Here is a 16,474-nt window from a genome sequence, read left to right as displayed (position 1 = left end):
CATGTGAGAAGTAAACAGTGCCCGTCAGAGGGGGAAACACATCAGGTCAAGTTGGTAGTTGTCGTACGCACAGAGAAGTATGTTTCACAGTGTTCATCTCTGTGCCAGGAACATCAGAATACACCACTGTGGGATGGTAGATTTAACATCTCTGATGCCGTTCCGTTGAATAATACTCATTTATAATGGTGTATTTTTAAATATTAGATATTTAACCCTTTATTTCCCACAGACAGTCGGTTTCTATGCATCCCTAATTCTGAGTGTGTAGACTTTGTGATTTGTTTTTTTTTTGTGGCTCTCCTATTGGTTCTGTGTCTTTTTATTTGACTAATCTGTACTTTTTCTGTCTTTCATATAGATATATTTTTTTTCATATTTTCCAGATGTATTTAAATTGTAATTTATTTTTCAGCGCTGTGCAAATAGTGTAATCAAAATAATTGCTGTAATAACTTCAGTGAACATTGGGCTGGAATTGCCATCCCTGTGTATGTGTGTGTGTGTGTGTTGTCTTTTCTCATGATACACGATGGCAGGTCACTAGCGTCCTTCCCACTGTTCTGCGTCTCATCAAGCCGAGGGCAGGCGTAATGACCACAAATGGAGCGAAAGAGTCAGAAACTGCATGAGTCAGAAAAGCCGGGAACCTCCTCTCCTCCCCCTCTCCCTCCCTTCCTTCATCCTTGTGATCCCCTCGGCCTCCCTGCTCTCCTTCCGTGGAACTGAGCTCTTTTAGCTTTTGGAGAACAGTGCCTCTGGGAATTGGAGAATGCCGAGTGCATAAGAGGGTCTGACGGTTTCTTACCAAAGTAGAGAGCAGAAAAAAACAGTTTGAGAGTGTGTGTCTACAATGTGCACAGCCTGTCAAAAGTATGGAAACACTGCCTTCATTCGCGTTAGATGTTCTGTAGCAGTTTAGTGAATTTATACATAGTCAGTTGCTGTTGGTGTGTATTGCTGGTGTGTTATGTTTATATAGATATAGTGTAAGAAGCTGAACCTGACCTCAACAACCTTTCCTATGGCTTCATATAATTTTGCCTGATTAGAAATTAAACAGAGAGCCAATTGTGTTCATGTTTTAACGACTTTCTGCGTATTTAATCTTAAAACATATAAATATAAACCAACCAATTTAGAGAGAATGTTAAAATGTAAGTTACAGCTAAAGAAAAATTACACGCTCAAAAACGATGTTTTAAGAGTGAAGTGGCAATGACAGAGCCCCTATTCACCTTGTTACTGGTCAGTGGAACATCAAGATGATTTTGAAGCTGTATGCTACTACATAGCATTCATTTACTGTTGGTCTAATTATATATAATTCATACAAACGCATAAATAACAAATTCAAGTCAAACAGCTGAATTTCTCCAAAGAATCGTACACGCTTTCCCTGCATCGTTTTGGCTAGAAATTCACTGTCTGCTGTACGTTTGGCACGGTCGGTTAAACTGTCATTAAAAACACATTTAAGCTCATTACGCATATCAATGGTTTGAGTGCTGACATCACAATGGTGATGAAATGTATGCGGAGTGTGGGATCACTTTCAAAGTAGAACGTTTGTTTGTGGTTCTTCCCTCTATTTCCGCTTTTTGCAAATGACCTCGGCAGCTTTGGTGAATTTGCAACGTAGGAAACCAAACCGTCCCCAGACTTCCCAGGCTGCGTGTACAGACCGCAGTGGAAAAACATGCATCACATACTGGTCATATTTCATAAGTCTTTATCTGAAACATCTTGTACTCAGTCTGAGCTGTTCAGCTTTTTCTCAGAGCGTGTGTCTGAGGCAGACTGATGTTTCTCTTGTCATGTTTCGAAGTGTGCTGATAGAGTTTGTGGCTTGGTAACGTTGTTTTTGTGTGTGTGCAGGTTTATGGGGAAACTCTCGCAGCTCTGAGTGTTTGTGTGTAGCATGAGTTGATTATTCCAGACTGCTCTCTGGCTGACTGAGCTGTTTCGATTGAGGGGAGGATGAGTCTTCTCTGCTCTGCTTTTAAGAGCGTAATGATTTTGCTGTCACAGAATATCGATCACGTACAAGGCTCTCACAGGCCACCTCAGACTTTGACTGATCCGCCCATGAGAGACTGCTGCTCATCTTTTACTGCTGGCCCCAAATGTACATATGTTTCAGGGATGTCGAACTTCTAGCCAGATAGGTTAGATATTTCAGGAATTAATATCTAAAATGCAGATATTGAATTGGTCTACAGTGATTGTACACTTGCACAAACACGTCGATCTTTAAAGCTTTTGTTTCAGGTGCATATTAACTTTTAAATTATGAAGAACGTCATTAAATTGTTATTTTAGCAACAGCAAGTATACGCAAGTCACTAATGTATTCCGTAGTCTGCCTGTGTTTCCCCCAATACACTCTCCAGTGCAAGATTTGCACGCACTCCCTTTCAGACAGACTGAGAGGGAGAGAATGTGTGAGAGAGAGAGTATAAAAGAGAAATGAGGTCACCAAATTCACCCCCATTCTACACACACACACATCTCACTCCACGCTGGAAGAAAAAGACGAGCACGAAATATAGTATTGATTGCATTCTTTTTTTTTTTCTCCTGTCAGTTCTCATGTTTGTTGTTGGGAGTCTTTTAAAAGCCTGCCATTGAGGTTTTATTATTATTTTTTTTAGTTTCCATTAGCTCACAGTGTCTGTCAGACACACAGCTGAATTGTGGCATTCTGTCTGTTTTGCAACGCTTTTATTGGGAATTTTTTTTTAAACGAATAAATCAGATTTACACAGCTGCGTCAGATATTGATCTGCCAAGGTATGTTTAGTGTCTGAGGTAGTGCTGGGCGATATGGCCCTAAAATGATATCACGATATTTCAGGGTGTTTTGGCGATAACGATATTCTTGGCGATATGACAGAACACAAAATGAAAAATGCTCTCATTAATTTCAAGAACACACTATGGCAACAAATAAAATGTTAATGTTAATATTAATTATATCAAATCATTTTGTTTTGCTAGAAATGTAACTGTTTCCAATAAGAAGAAGAATAAGTATATTGCTTATTGTTGTTATGGGCTATTTTCATTTTTCAGTTTATTGTACATCTAATGTTTTGTAACCAAACCACCTCCACACGACTGAAGTCACGCCCCTCAGAGCCACCTTCCACCGTACTTCACTTTTGCCTAAATGACTCGTGTGAAGAACATATGCCGTATGATATGTCATTACATAACAAGCCAGAATATTACTATTATCCCGATATTGGTTTATTTTATCATTTGAAAAATATATTATAGTGAATGATATGATATGCCACAGCCTTAGCCTTAGTTTGCACTGGAGCTATGAAGCTAACGTAGCTAACAATACTGTGGAATTATATGCCTTTATATGCATTATGCAACTTATTTCATTGTGAATTAGCTTTATTGCTTAACAACCCTGATAATGTGGATTCATCATCTTAGATAGACTTGCTTATGTGGTTTCGGACACTGTATGATACTGTTACAAAAGCAAGTCTGATAATTTTAGATGTGAAACACCATGTGGAACTAGCTTGTAACTCACTCACTCACATACCCACTCACCTTTAGGAACTTCTCCACAAGGGGTGATATTAAATGCTTAGCATCAACGACACAGTGTGTCCTTGTCGAAATGCAAGTTGTTTTATCGTCACAGCTCAAGTGCCAAACTAAAGAGGCCGTGCGAATGTATACCTGGCACACCATACTGCACCAATAAGAGTCTTTGGGCCAGAGTCTTGGCCTTCAGTTCACACTAGAAGGCCAGTCATTTCATATGAGGGCAGATGATTTGTAGCTAGGATTGGGCAGTGAGCGACAGAGCAATAAGCGAAAAAGTCAAGCTTTATACTTTAAGCCAACTAGTTATGACTCTGAGACGCAACCAAACAGAACACTCGTTTCTGACAGTTCCTCTGACCAGCCACAGGTGGCCACACTGTACACACACACAAACGATATCAACAAAGGCCCTGAATACGGCCACACAGGCAAACATCATGGGCGTCGTGAGTAAATTGTCACTGCTAGCGCCCACGGTTGCGGCGTGATTAGAATTGTAAATTGCTCTGGACGAGAGCGTCTGCCAAATTCCGTGAATGTAAATGGACGTAATAGAGAAAATGATTCTCATTATCTTGTCATAAATTGGGATGTGGCTGCAGAATCCAATTCCATTGCATCTCCAGGGGCTTGCGGAGAACTAGCCGTGATTTTTGAATGGCGCCAAGGTTTAAATTAGGCCTTTTTATATAAAAACAAAAGATGCCAAATGCATTGTCAAACCTGTGAGTGCGTATGTTAAGATCGCGCAGTTTGAAAATGCAGGGTTTATAGGGTTTAAGAAGATGAAAACATGGATTGTATTTACCTTGCACAGAGACTAGGTGTCAGATAAATTGAAGTGTAGTAAGGCTGCAGATCTATGCGGGGTGCATCACACACACACACACACACACACACAGGGATTCCACTCCTGCTGTCAAAGTGTTACATAATTCCATTAGCCGCACTAGTGCAGCCCGAGCCAAAGCATGCCAGCCACGCAGTGAAGTGACACTGGCACATTCTGAACTGACGGCTCAGCCTCTACTGATGGTTCCTTTTTTTTTCTTTTAACCGCAGCAATTCTTCTTCCTCACCACTGGACGCTTGACTAAACAACATCGACAAAAAACTGTATCACTACATATTGCAGTTTAAACCAGTAATGGCAAATTATACTATTGCGCTGCTGATGTATAATCCAGAAATCCAGAGTATGAACGGGGACACATCCTCCCATTATTCCGCAAGTGAACACAGTTCTGGGGTCTTACGAAAACGGTCAATATACCATCAGGAGCTAACACCACAGCGCTGTTCAGAATGGCTGGTTTCAGCACCACACGCAGCTCAGTTCAGCGAGGAGCAGAAACTCTGGATTTTAGTCATTTCTACTCTATTCTCTTTCTTCTCCGCTCTCATTCTCTCCATTTTTAATCAGTGCTCGTATTTCTCCGAGCTCGTTAGGTTTGTTTTGCGTCTTTAACCTTGTCTTTGCACAGATACCTCACATAAATACAGGTCCAGATGTGGAGGTGCATTAATTCTAACACGTCTGCACGCCATATTAGATGCAGCACAAAATCTGACTGGGTTGGACTCCGATTGAGTGAACAGTGCAGTGTCTTTTAACCGATTATTACCAGATAGCCCCTTTAATTTTGTATTGATGTTAATGTGGATGGTGTGGATGAAGCTCTTGATCATTATTTTTGACAAATGTCTTTACAGTAAATTTGAATATATATATTTAATGTTTTAATTTGGATATTGTCAGTTCATACACACTGACCAACTGCATGTAGTCCTCTTGAGCTGGATTTGTTAAATGCAGTATGTGAATAATTGAGTGAATTGTATGATACATTGCACTACTGCTACTGGTTTAATAGTTCCTAAATAACTGCCTCTTGTTTTGTTTATGGCTTGCATAAAAAAAAACCACCTGGAAAGGCTATGATTGGTCTAGCTACTCCCAGTGTTTGATTATTGTGGACTTCTTGCCATAGCAGTGTTTCCAGTTTGCCAATATTGCTGAAATTGATCATAGGGGTCTTATATACACCCCTGCTCCGTTTTCATAGCGGTGCTGACTTTCCCCTGATATATTTGGGTCTTAGAGAGGAAGTGTGGGTGAGAAAGATCTGGCAACCCTAACCAGCTTTGCAAATGTGAAAGCATACCTCTGCGCTAAGTCTCTTTTGTGGTTGGAAACTTTTGGCTTTTTTCTTTTTTTTTTCTTTTCCGAGTTTTGAGTTGTGTACAGTTAAAACGGTGGGCTCGCACATACTGTGCCAAGTCCTGTACGTTCTTAGACTTCATCTTCGTTTATAAAGCCGTGCGAACATAGAAATACAGCTTAATCCAACTGTAAAACAGTGTAAAAGTGTAGTGTATTTAGTGGTGTATCTATTGAGACACAATACAATGTAAATACAATGTACGGTATGTGCAGTATAGTGCATGCGTGGTATATAAACAGTGTGTGGATGGTGTTTATATAGTGTATACACAGTGTTTTGTGAAGTGTACCTTTTATAAACAGTGTATTATCAGTGTCTACAGTGTAGTGTTTAGCGAGAGAGGTAAACACTACAATATACAATGTATAAAGTAGTGTAAAAACATGCACACATCGCAGTACAGGGTTTTGAACACAGCAACATAGTGTGTGTGTGTTGTTTACAGTGTGGAATAAGGTGTAGAAACTGCTGAAAGTGAATATAAACAAAGTGTATAAATATATACAAAATAAGGAGATATTCAATAAATAATGAAAACTACATTTAAAAAAAAAAACTAAATCAGAGTTTGTGATGTTTGTGTTATTTTCTCGGTCAGTAGAGGATGCTGAAGTCTGACTTTCAGAGGAAAGAGCCCTGAATCCTGTTTTGATTTACGACTATGTACAACTTGTACGTACAAAAAAAGAAAGGAGTGTTTCTAACCAGCCGTCGACTGATGTGAGTGCCACAGACTTCTTTTTTCAGGAGCAGTAGTAGCAGAAATCACTCACAGGAGTGTGTGTGTGTGTGTGTGTGTGTGTGTGTGTGTAAGCTGGTTAAACCCGCAGTGTTTGGATTGTAGTGCAGCAGTGAGAGCGAGTCGTGCCAGAGAGACTGCCAGAAACATTACATCTGCTCATCTACCCAGTCTTTCTCTGTCTCTCTCTCTCTCTCCTCCTCTCTTCTTCTTCTCCCTCTCTCTCTCTCTCTGTCATTTCTTTTTCTCTGTTTTCATCTCTGTGCCTCACTCCTTCTGCCTTCTCCATCTTTCGCTCTCTCTCTCCTCCTCTCTCTCTCTTTCTCTCTCTCTCTCTCTGTCATTTCTTTTTCTCTGTTTTCATCTGTGCCTCACTCCTTCTGCCTTCTCCATCTTTCGCTCTCTCTCTCCTCCTCTCTGTCATTTCTTTTTCTCTGTTTTCATCTCTGTGCCTCACTCCTTCTGCCTTCTCTCTCTCTCTCTCACTCGCTATGTCAATATTGCTTCAATTTTATTGCCTCCTCCACGTGTAGTTTATATGAATTAGTCTGCGTCTGTATTTAAAGCAGAGAGTAAACATGGCGGATGCAGGCGGCTGGTCAGCAGATGAGAGCTAGTAAATATTGCCTGTTTAACCATCAACCAGACGCTCCTCTCACCGCTCCCCCTCTCCTCTCATTCGGCCCCTCATTAGCATGGCAAATGTATGAAACTTCCCTTCCTCTTTTCCTTCCTGAATCACTCTTTCCTTCTCTCTCTCTGTCTCTCTAATAGTTTCCTGATGGGAGTTGGACCCTTTGCGCGCATTAACAGAAATCAGAAACACGTTATTTGGAAAAACCTTATGTGGTTGGTGCAGTGTCGGCTCAGCCTCGTCCTGATCTAGTGGGCATAGGTCTGATATGAATAATTGATGTGGTCTTTAATAGCCTGTGACCTACTGGTTTGATCCAGCTTTGCATTGAAGATGTATGCCGTGCTCTACCATGAGAGTTTGTACGCCATTTTCAGACTTAATCATTGATAGAATCTGCACTGCTAATGTGTCTAAAAGCCTACAGTCATTGTGTGTTAGATGATGCCAGTTCCATCCTCCTCCAAAACCGCCTGCAGTCTCACAGAGGAAGGCCATCAGAAAATGCAACCAACTTCTAAGACTGAACTTTGGAAGTGTGGGGAAAACACCCAGGTCTTCTGAAAAGAACAGGAACTAATGAGAGCAGAGAGTGGACTCATATATTTAGCAAGTTGTTTTGGCTACTTATATATTATGGGTTAATATTATTATATTAATTAATAGAACTTTAAACCTATTGCTCTGATAAACTGCTACTAACAAGTGGAGATGACTGATATCTACTTTTTTTTTTTTTGAAGTGTTGGGCTCGTGTTTTTGCACAGTACTGTATTGAATCAAAAAAGTGTAAAAAGAAGCACAAAGTGCAGTGTACAACTAGACATAGAGGTAGGTAAGAACACTTTTAATATGGGTCTATAAAGCTGTACTCATGACATGGTTTTAGAATAAATAACTTAGTAAATATTGAACTGTAGCAGTTGTAAAGCTTCAAGTTCTCTGCCAACTTCTCTGTTTAAATGAGGTTCCCAAGGCCTCTCCGCACCATTACCTACAGCTATATGGAATGTCCTAACGTCCAAACATGAGTGCTCGCCATCCATTTTGTTTTGTTTTTTCTTCTTCATTCTCACTATTTCTAGTGGCAACAGAAAAATGAAAATGCAGTGGAAAGGGATGGAAACACGTTAACCCTATTTGTGATTTTGTAAATGTTAGTTTTTCCTCCTTTATCCCCATTAGCGTTCTTTGCATCTTGGTACAAGAGGAATTTTGTGGCCTTGGTTTTGACCAGGGCTTTGCTCCAATAAGGTCTGAAGGCATGTTGGAACTAGGCTTGTTTTCACTGAAACCTGTTGTTGAATTCTTCTTTACAACAAATATAAGAGGTGAAGCAAGACCCGTTTGTGTGTTGAGTTTTGAAGTGGCGCTAACATAGCCACATACTGGAAGATGATGTACAGCAGTGATATAATGCAAAGATTGTTTACACCTGGCATTTACATATGGAATATAATATAGATATTGGGAGGTTCTAGTCCTACATGGACAGACACTTTGAAATCCCATGTGTGGGGGAGAAATGTTCAGTAGTGTGCCAAATTTGGAGACCAATGGTTATTTATTGAAGTTTTATACCTGAAACTATGGATACTGGAAGCCTGTGCTAGCATTTCTCCTGCGGTGTTGCTATCAGTGTGTGAAGAGTGGGAGAAGAGGGTTGTATTGACAATCCAACACAATGGGCAGCACTTTGAACACATTTTATAAGTGGTCAGAAACTTGTAAATAACTCATGAAAGAATTACGTTAACACCAAGCACACCATTGTTTTTCTTGTGAAATTCCCAATCAGTTTGATGTGTCACATGACCCTCTTCCCACTGAAAAAACAAAAGTTGGATCCAAAATGGCCGCCATGGTCACCACCCATCTTGAAAAGTTCCCCCCCCCTCCCATATACTAATGTGCCATAAACAGGAAGTTAATATCACCAACCATTCCCATTTTATTAAGGTGTATCCATATAAATGGCCCAATAGCATCCAATAAATACATCCTGTAACTCCCTTAAAAAACCAAGGCTACCCTTAAACCCAGACCTGTGTCTGAAAACAAATACATCCTGAGAAGCAGGGAATGAAACCAACCAAACAAATAAACAAACAAACAAATATATTGAGGATAAATTTAAAAATCAGTGAAAATGTCTAGTTTTTGCACAGTACTGCACATTTCACAGCTCACCAGAAACAGATGTTAATAACGTGGATATGCAGCCATCTTAAAGGCTGAATTTGTCTTTGAACAACTTTTGGAGTTTGTTTGTGATGAATGCAGTTTTCATAGCTCTGAGCCAAAATGCACGAAGCTTTGGACACCACACGAGACTTGAGTGATTAACTACATTTGGTAGAGGAAAAAAAACAGCATAAATGAGAATTTTCACTGAACTAGCCCTTTAAGTCTGTCTAGAACATCTCTGCTGGTGCCCAGCACGGTGCTGTCTCCCGTTTCTCTGCCAAATTCACTTCTTTCTGAGGAGAGGAGTGTGTCTCTCAGAGGGAAGTGTACAGAGGATGGATGGGATATATGAAGAGAGCTGGGGGGAAAAAAAAAAAGGACTGTGGGCAGATTGCTGGCACTTCTCTCTCTCGCGCTCCATGGCCAGAGCCCAACACATCAAAAGCCAGCTCTACCCAGCCAGGAACAGATGGCCTTACAACAATAATATTATGCTTTTCCACCTCTCTTCTCTTATTCTCTCCCGCCTTATTCTTCGTTTTAAACTGCCTTCTGTTTTCTGACAACATAATAATCCTAAATTTTCATTGACTTCAGTGGCTTTCTTTTCTGGATCAGATCAGTCCTGTTTCTTAATTTTTGAATTCTTTAACAGCTCCATGTTCAAAAATTGGGGTTCCAACCTGTGACTCAGTGCTGGCTCGTGCACTGCACCCAGGTCCCCATGGTCATTGAACTGAATTTATGAAGATGGCATCCGTAGATGCATGAACTTAGAAGTGTTTCTCATGATATACTTGTGCTATATTGCAAAAGTATAGTGATGTTCTATTATAGACATATAACCCACCCTTACCTAGTTTTGACCTTGGTGCAATTCAAGGACTGAAACTATACAACTCACCACCTCTCTTTCTTTCTTGTCTTTTTTCCCCTCTGTCTCTCCACACAGGGCATCTGGCGTATTCCAGTAGATGAAATCGATCGTCCTGGCAGTTTTGCATCTCATATGAACAGATCCATCGTACTGCTGCTGGATGTTCTGTCTCAGTTAAAGGATCACGACACGTTGCTCAAAATTTCCCTCATGCTCCAGAGAACCCCTGACCAGGGAAAGTAAGACCCTGCCTTTTGGTTTAAATCAAATCAAAGCAAATGTATTTGTATAGCGCTTTTTACAACTGATGTTGTCACAAAGCAGCTTCACAGAATTCCCGTAAGAGAATGTTTTGACAAGTGTAAAAATGTAAAGGATGTTTACATTGGTTTTGGAACGGTTAGTTGTTCGAGTGACTTCTTATGTTTATATAAATGTATCTACATTTTTGAACTTTTTTTGCTTAACTTAAGCAGAAAATTGAGTGGGGTGGTTAAATATCTCAACAAACCCAAACGACATGACAGAGGGGTGTAGCTGAACTGAGGAGAAGAAAATACTTTTTTACTTAAGCATTTACAGAAAGAGATGTCCAGAAAAACACAATGTTTCCTTAAAAAACAAAAAATTGGGAAATTTAATTTGTCACATAATGATATAAAACATAAATGAAACTGAAAATAAATACAAAATAAACAGAATTCCAGAGATACACCAATTGCTAAATCATGTTAGAGATATTAGGATAACATTATTTTATCACGAACCAGAAGTTACGAGCATCAGAAGTGTTTTTTTTTTTATTTCATTATTTTTGAAATTTAACTGGAAAGAAGCATAAAGTGCTTAAAATTCAATAATTCTTTTAATCTATTACATTTACTCTTTTTTAACAGTTTGACAGAAGTAAATAAACTACTGCTACAGTTTCAATAAGATAAAATAAATAAAGCACACAGTTTTGATGCCCTTTCCAGTGCTTTTGAAGCTGAAACTATATATTTGTCATTTTTTTTAATGATAGTTGTTCTTTTAGATTTTGTGTATGAATCCTTGCCTTACACTGGGTCGCTGGGTGTTTTGTAGGAAGTATTTGCGGGATGTGGACCGTCAGGTGTTGGCCAAACGCGCCTTCTTCTTCACTGTGAAAGTGCTGGAGGACAATCTGGACAAACTCACTGGGGTACGGCCGCTCGTTTACCTTTCTCCGTGCTCTTTAAAATCTGTCATTCGGTTCTGATTATGATTCATGCTAAATAACTCATCCTCCACAGGGGGCAAAGTTCAGAGTTCCACACTCAGAGTCAAAGGATTTCAGAGCACTACGTGTTGTTGAGATGACTAATTGCTCAATTTAGATTTGTTGTATTTTTTTATTCTACATTCAGAGATCTTCTGGCTTTGCTGGGTCATAAATATGAATGCCAGTGGATCCACAGCAGACAGTAACCACGCGGAGAAACGTGGAGAAAAACAATAAATGTATATGTTCAAATATGTTCAAAATGTTCTTATTTGAAACAGTAACTAGGACCCCAAAGAGACCACAATTGAAAGTAATAAACCCCCAGAAACGAATAACACTGTTGTTTATAGTAGTAATAGACAAATTAAATAAAATGAAAAATCGGATCTAGGTCCTCAACCAAACAAAGTGGACATAAACTCCCTCTGTTTATCTTGTTTATTCAACCTTTCGTTCACATGTTCCCTCAGGTATCCGATCCTTCTCCTAAACCCTCCACCTCCTCCTCCATGGGTGAGATGACCACAGCCGACGTCTCCAGCCGGCCTCCTGCCACGGAGGACCCCAAAAGCACCCAACTTCCGAGACCTAAACAAAGCATCCCTGATTTGTCCTCTACGACAGGAACAGACATTACACCTTCTGAAACATCCCAGCCCCAGCCAGGACCTCCTCAGCCCACCTCTCTACTGCCAGTGATCCAGACCCAGGGCCCTGCCGCTACTCTGCCTAGAGAAAGCAGCTCTGGGTTGGGCGAGCCAATGGAACTTGGCCCTTCACCCTGGATGGGCAGCGCCAAACCAAGAGTACTACAAACGCCAACTGATGGTGTTCTACCTGAACAAACAGCCATTAGGTCAGCAGCAGACGTGACTGAGAAAGTTCCTGAAAGCAACCGGACTCCAGAACTGTCGTTAGAGGAACTGAGCATTAGCTCTAAACAGCAACTGATACAGGTTCAGACCAGCACGACTAAAGGACCGCATGCTATGGCCGTTTGTAGCCCTGCTGTACAGATCAGCGGCCAGGAGTTGGGCTTGCAGCGGCGTCCTAGTAGAAAAAGAAAACTGCTGGAGGACGTGGAGTCGGGCAAGACACTTCTATTGGATGCTTACAGGGTGTGGCAGCAAGGTCAAAAAGTTATGACCTATGACCTCAGACGCATCGAGAAGATCATGTCGGAGACATACATGCTGATCAAGCAGGTGAGAGAGATTTTTTTGCTTCAGGGATGGGCAGTTTTAATTAAAATATTGGAAATAAATATTCATATAGTAATTTTAAGCTAAGCTTTCATTTAGTGATACAAATTTGTGTTTAATGTATGGGTTTTTTTCACAATTCACAATAAAAAGCGTGTTGATTTGCAATAAAACACATCAGTCTATGTAGTTAATTAAGATTAATCATGTCAGTCTTTGTAATTAATCATGATTAATCACATCACTTTGCGTAATTAATCACAAGTAATTGCAACATATTTATTTGCTTTCATTTTTTACACTAAAGTATAGATTTTATTAATCGTGCATTTTTTATGGCTTCAGCAAAATGGATTTATTTCTTTTAGTAATGCAGTACCACAACCCTTCAGCTTCAGCTGGTTACAGAACAGTATTTTGACTAAATAATAGTTCATTTCTGCCATTATATTATAATGAAATACTGGTGGATACAGCCTTTAGCCATTTACTTATATATATATATATATAGTTACACTATAAAATCATTTAGAGTTACTGCCTTTTTAAGTATCTTCAGTCAGCATGTGTGTACCATGAATTTATATCTAATCAACCAAGTAATGTGAAAAAGAGAGCATTTTGGATGCTGTTAGCTGCCGGTTAGCTTAGTTTAACAGTCCATTGTTATGGATTAAATGTTTGAGAAAAGACATACAACATATAATTGTCACTTTATTATTTTCAAAAACAGTATAAATGTATGAGTCATGAAAGAGCATGAGTTTACATGTTGTTTTACACAGTATTGTTTTATTATATGCCATCGCAATGTCCTCAGTGATGTCACATGTCTAAATATAAGTCATCCGTCATCAATAGCCGAACTCACTAACGTTTATGTGACAGCCATTAATGCCTCATGGCCATGATCCTACGTCTACTTTAAAGGCTGTGCACGGCTCTTCAAAAGAGGAGGTTAAATTCCCTACTGATTTCAGAACAATACAAGTGACAAAGTGTCATATAGGATATGTGTATATTCAAGGAACCACAAAGTTCCATATTTAGTTTATTAAAAAAGAATCTTTTGCTGTTGCCGACTCCTGTGGTCCTATAATTCCTTCATTTGTCATGTCTTGACATGCAGAGGTTTTTCTGCTGTCGGTTGTTGTGAAACGTTGACGGAGCACCATTATAAAAGAGTTATGACGGGGAAACCCCTGTCCCTCGGCCTGATGACTCGACTTGAAAGCGCTGAGCTGATGTGTTAGGGGAGGTCCGGGAAAAACCTCAGCATCTGACAGTCCTTCTGTCAGTCAGAGGAGCCCACAGGAAACCATTATGTTAATACAGAGCTCACAGAGCCCACAGTAGAAAGACAAAAGCAATCTTATTTTTAGTGAATAATTATAATCATATAATAATAACAATAATATAATTATAATAATAGATTAAATTCTAAGGAGCAGTATGCAGGCTGGTACTGAACACCTGAAATTCTCCACTGTTCTATTGCTTTTGTTAGTTTGCTGCTCATTGACTTTCTGTATTTGAACTAGAGTGGGCTACTCGTTCTGTAGCAGCATACAGCGGGTGAGCCTCTGGGCTTCAGCCTGTGCCTTTAAGAAGGATTGGAAACATCAAGGAAGAAAAATTAAGCAAATAAAGCCATTAAAACATTAATAATTTACTATATTAATATATCGGTATTAGCAGTTCTACTATATAAAAACACTGGCAGGAAGACGGATGAGTGGGTTTGTTCTTGAGTAACCACTATATAGCTAGAGATTATAGATATAGAGTCAGCATGCATTGCCTTCCTTATGAACGTACTTGTCGAGCTTGCTGAGCTTAAGTTGTTGCTCGATGTGTTGTAACACATGTAAGAGTGAAATTGTGTTTGTCTCCTCGAGCGATTAGTTATCATGAGCATCCTCCAGTGGTCTGTAAACTCAATTTATGTTTATTTACCCTAATCCAGTTACAGAATAATGGGGTACGTGCCTGGTAATGTCTCCCCCACCCCCACCGTGCACATCTATCTGCAAACTACGTCTTTTTAATTACACTAAAGAGACAAACAAACTGCTGAAGTTTCCATTAAGGCTGTGTTATTAGTTTGAGAGGATAATGGCTTTTGCTGGCAGGGTTCAGGCACAAACACACACACACAAACATATATATACGCCTGTTACTCTCCCAATCCATTATCCAACCCATCCTCACTGAATCACCTCTTATTTCCCCTGTCTGTATAATTATATCTGCTGCTTATGTTTTTATGAGTGTTTGTCTGTCTGTCTCTCATGTTTTCTGAGCTCTCATGGAGTCATGTGTAAAATGACAACCACACAGAGATCCTTCATGAGAAGTCCCCCACTACATTTCATTTCTTAAAGGGGAATTCCAGCTATTTTATCTGCTTTTGTTCAGATGTAAAAAAAAAAACAATAATTCAAAACAGTTTGATGTGAATTGCTACTTTCTAGGGAAATTTGTATTCAGTCAGAATTGTTCAGGTATTGGTTATTTGGATAAATAAATACAATTTCTCGGTTTACATTTGTATTGTAGATGTTTACTTCAAACGTTAAAATGTAAACAAACCTGAACTAACACAAGAAAGTCAGGGGGAAGTCTCTGAACATTTAGAATTAGAATTACTTCACTGGCCACTGTGCTTGCAAACTGTTCTCTGCATTTAACCCAATCCGTGCAGCGAAACACACATTTACACACACATTAGTGAACACCAGAGTGGCGGGCGCAGTTGGGGGCTTGGTGCCTTGCTCAAGGGCACTTCAGTCATGACCTCTCGGCTATGGGAATCCAACCAGCAACCTTCCGGTTACAAACCCAGTTCCCTAACCAACAGACACCGTGGTTTGGTCAATAATATGTTTTGGCCAGAAGCTAACAAGCAACAACAACATCACCAGTCGCTTCAACACAGCATGGTCCTGAGGTTATGGGGTCAGTCCTTGCCTCAGGTCACTGTCTGTGAGGAGTTTGGTGTGTTTTCCCTGTGTGTGCGTTGGTTTCCTCCAGGTGCTCCAGTTACGCTTTCCAAAAACTGCACATATTGATTGGTAAGTGAGTTGGTTATTCAAAAGTGTTCACATGGTAGTGTTACTGTTTTTAAACCATCATCACTGTATACAAACAAGAGTTGGATACTGCCATACTTTTTGTATTGAATGCCGTTCCCTCTGGATGACTCCATGTCGGTATAGATGGTTCTGGTGTGCTCTTGTAGATGCGCTCAGATTGGCGATCGATGCAGAGAGATGCTGGCGGCAGGCCCAGCTTTAGTCCTGTGTGTCTACTGAGCTGTAGTCATGGCTGCAGTGTGTAGGACAGCAGATCCTGAGCTTGCGGTTTGTGTCAAAACATGGGGACATCGCACTTCAGGCAAGCATACAGTAGAAATGACAGATACTGGCTTTAAACAGCAGTAAGAAGAGCGTATGTGTAATGACTTTCACTGGCTGTAAGTGTGAACCTGGCCATCCTCCATTGCTTTCCAGGTCCACCTAGATACGGGATTCATAACACTTAGGTAAACACAGAATAAACAGCATGGTGAATTACGCTGGTGCACAAGAGGGATCAATTCCCTGCGTAGACAGGACCACCGTGCTATGCCTGTAAGATTTCAAATAGAGATACTATAATCTTCTATGTAGAAACAGCTTTTTACTGTGGAAGTGTACAGGCAGAGCCGCTTCAGAAAATCTGTGCTTGTTCGCTTCTGTGGGAGTAGGGGGTAAGTTTAAGGTCAGTTGTGAGGGAGTACGTCTTTG

General features: G+C 40.1%; 1 protein-coding gene across 4 annotated transcripts in view; it reads left to right on the top strand.

The window, feature by feature from the left end:
• cabin1 (calcineurin binding protein 1) overlaps positions 1-16,474 on the top strand; it is an 84,046-nt gene that overhangs the window by 47,900 nt on the left and 19,672 nt on the right. For all 4 annotated transcript variants that reach the window (XM_066643611.1, XM_066643610.1, XM_066643609.1 and 1 more), the window contains 3 exons: positions 10,314-10,477; positions 11,325-11,421; positions 11,955-12,689. In XM_066643611.1, the coding sequence (XP_066499708.1) occupies positions 10,314-10,477; positions 11,325-11,421; positions 11,955-12,689 (996 nt within the window). The remainder of the gene's footprint in view (positions 1-10,313; positions 10,478-11,324; positions 11,422-11,954; positions 12,690-16,474) is intronic.

This window comes from Hoplias malabaricus, chromosome 14 (assembly GCF_029633855.1).
Source record: "Hoplias malabaricus isolate fHopMal1 chromosome 14, fHopMal1.hap1, whole genome shotgun sequence".
NCBI lineage: Eukaryota > Metazoa > Chordata > Actinopteri > Characiformes > Erythrinidae > Hoplias > Hoplias malabaricus.
The sequence above is the reverse complement of the archived record's forward strand: the minus strand, read 5'-3'. Positions and strand labels throughout refer to the sequence as shown.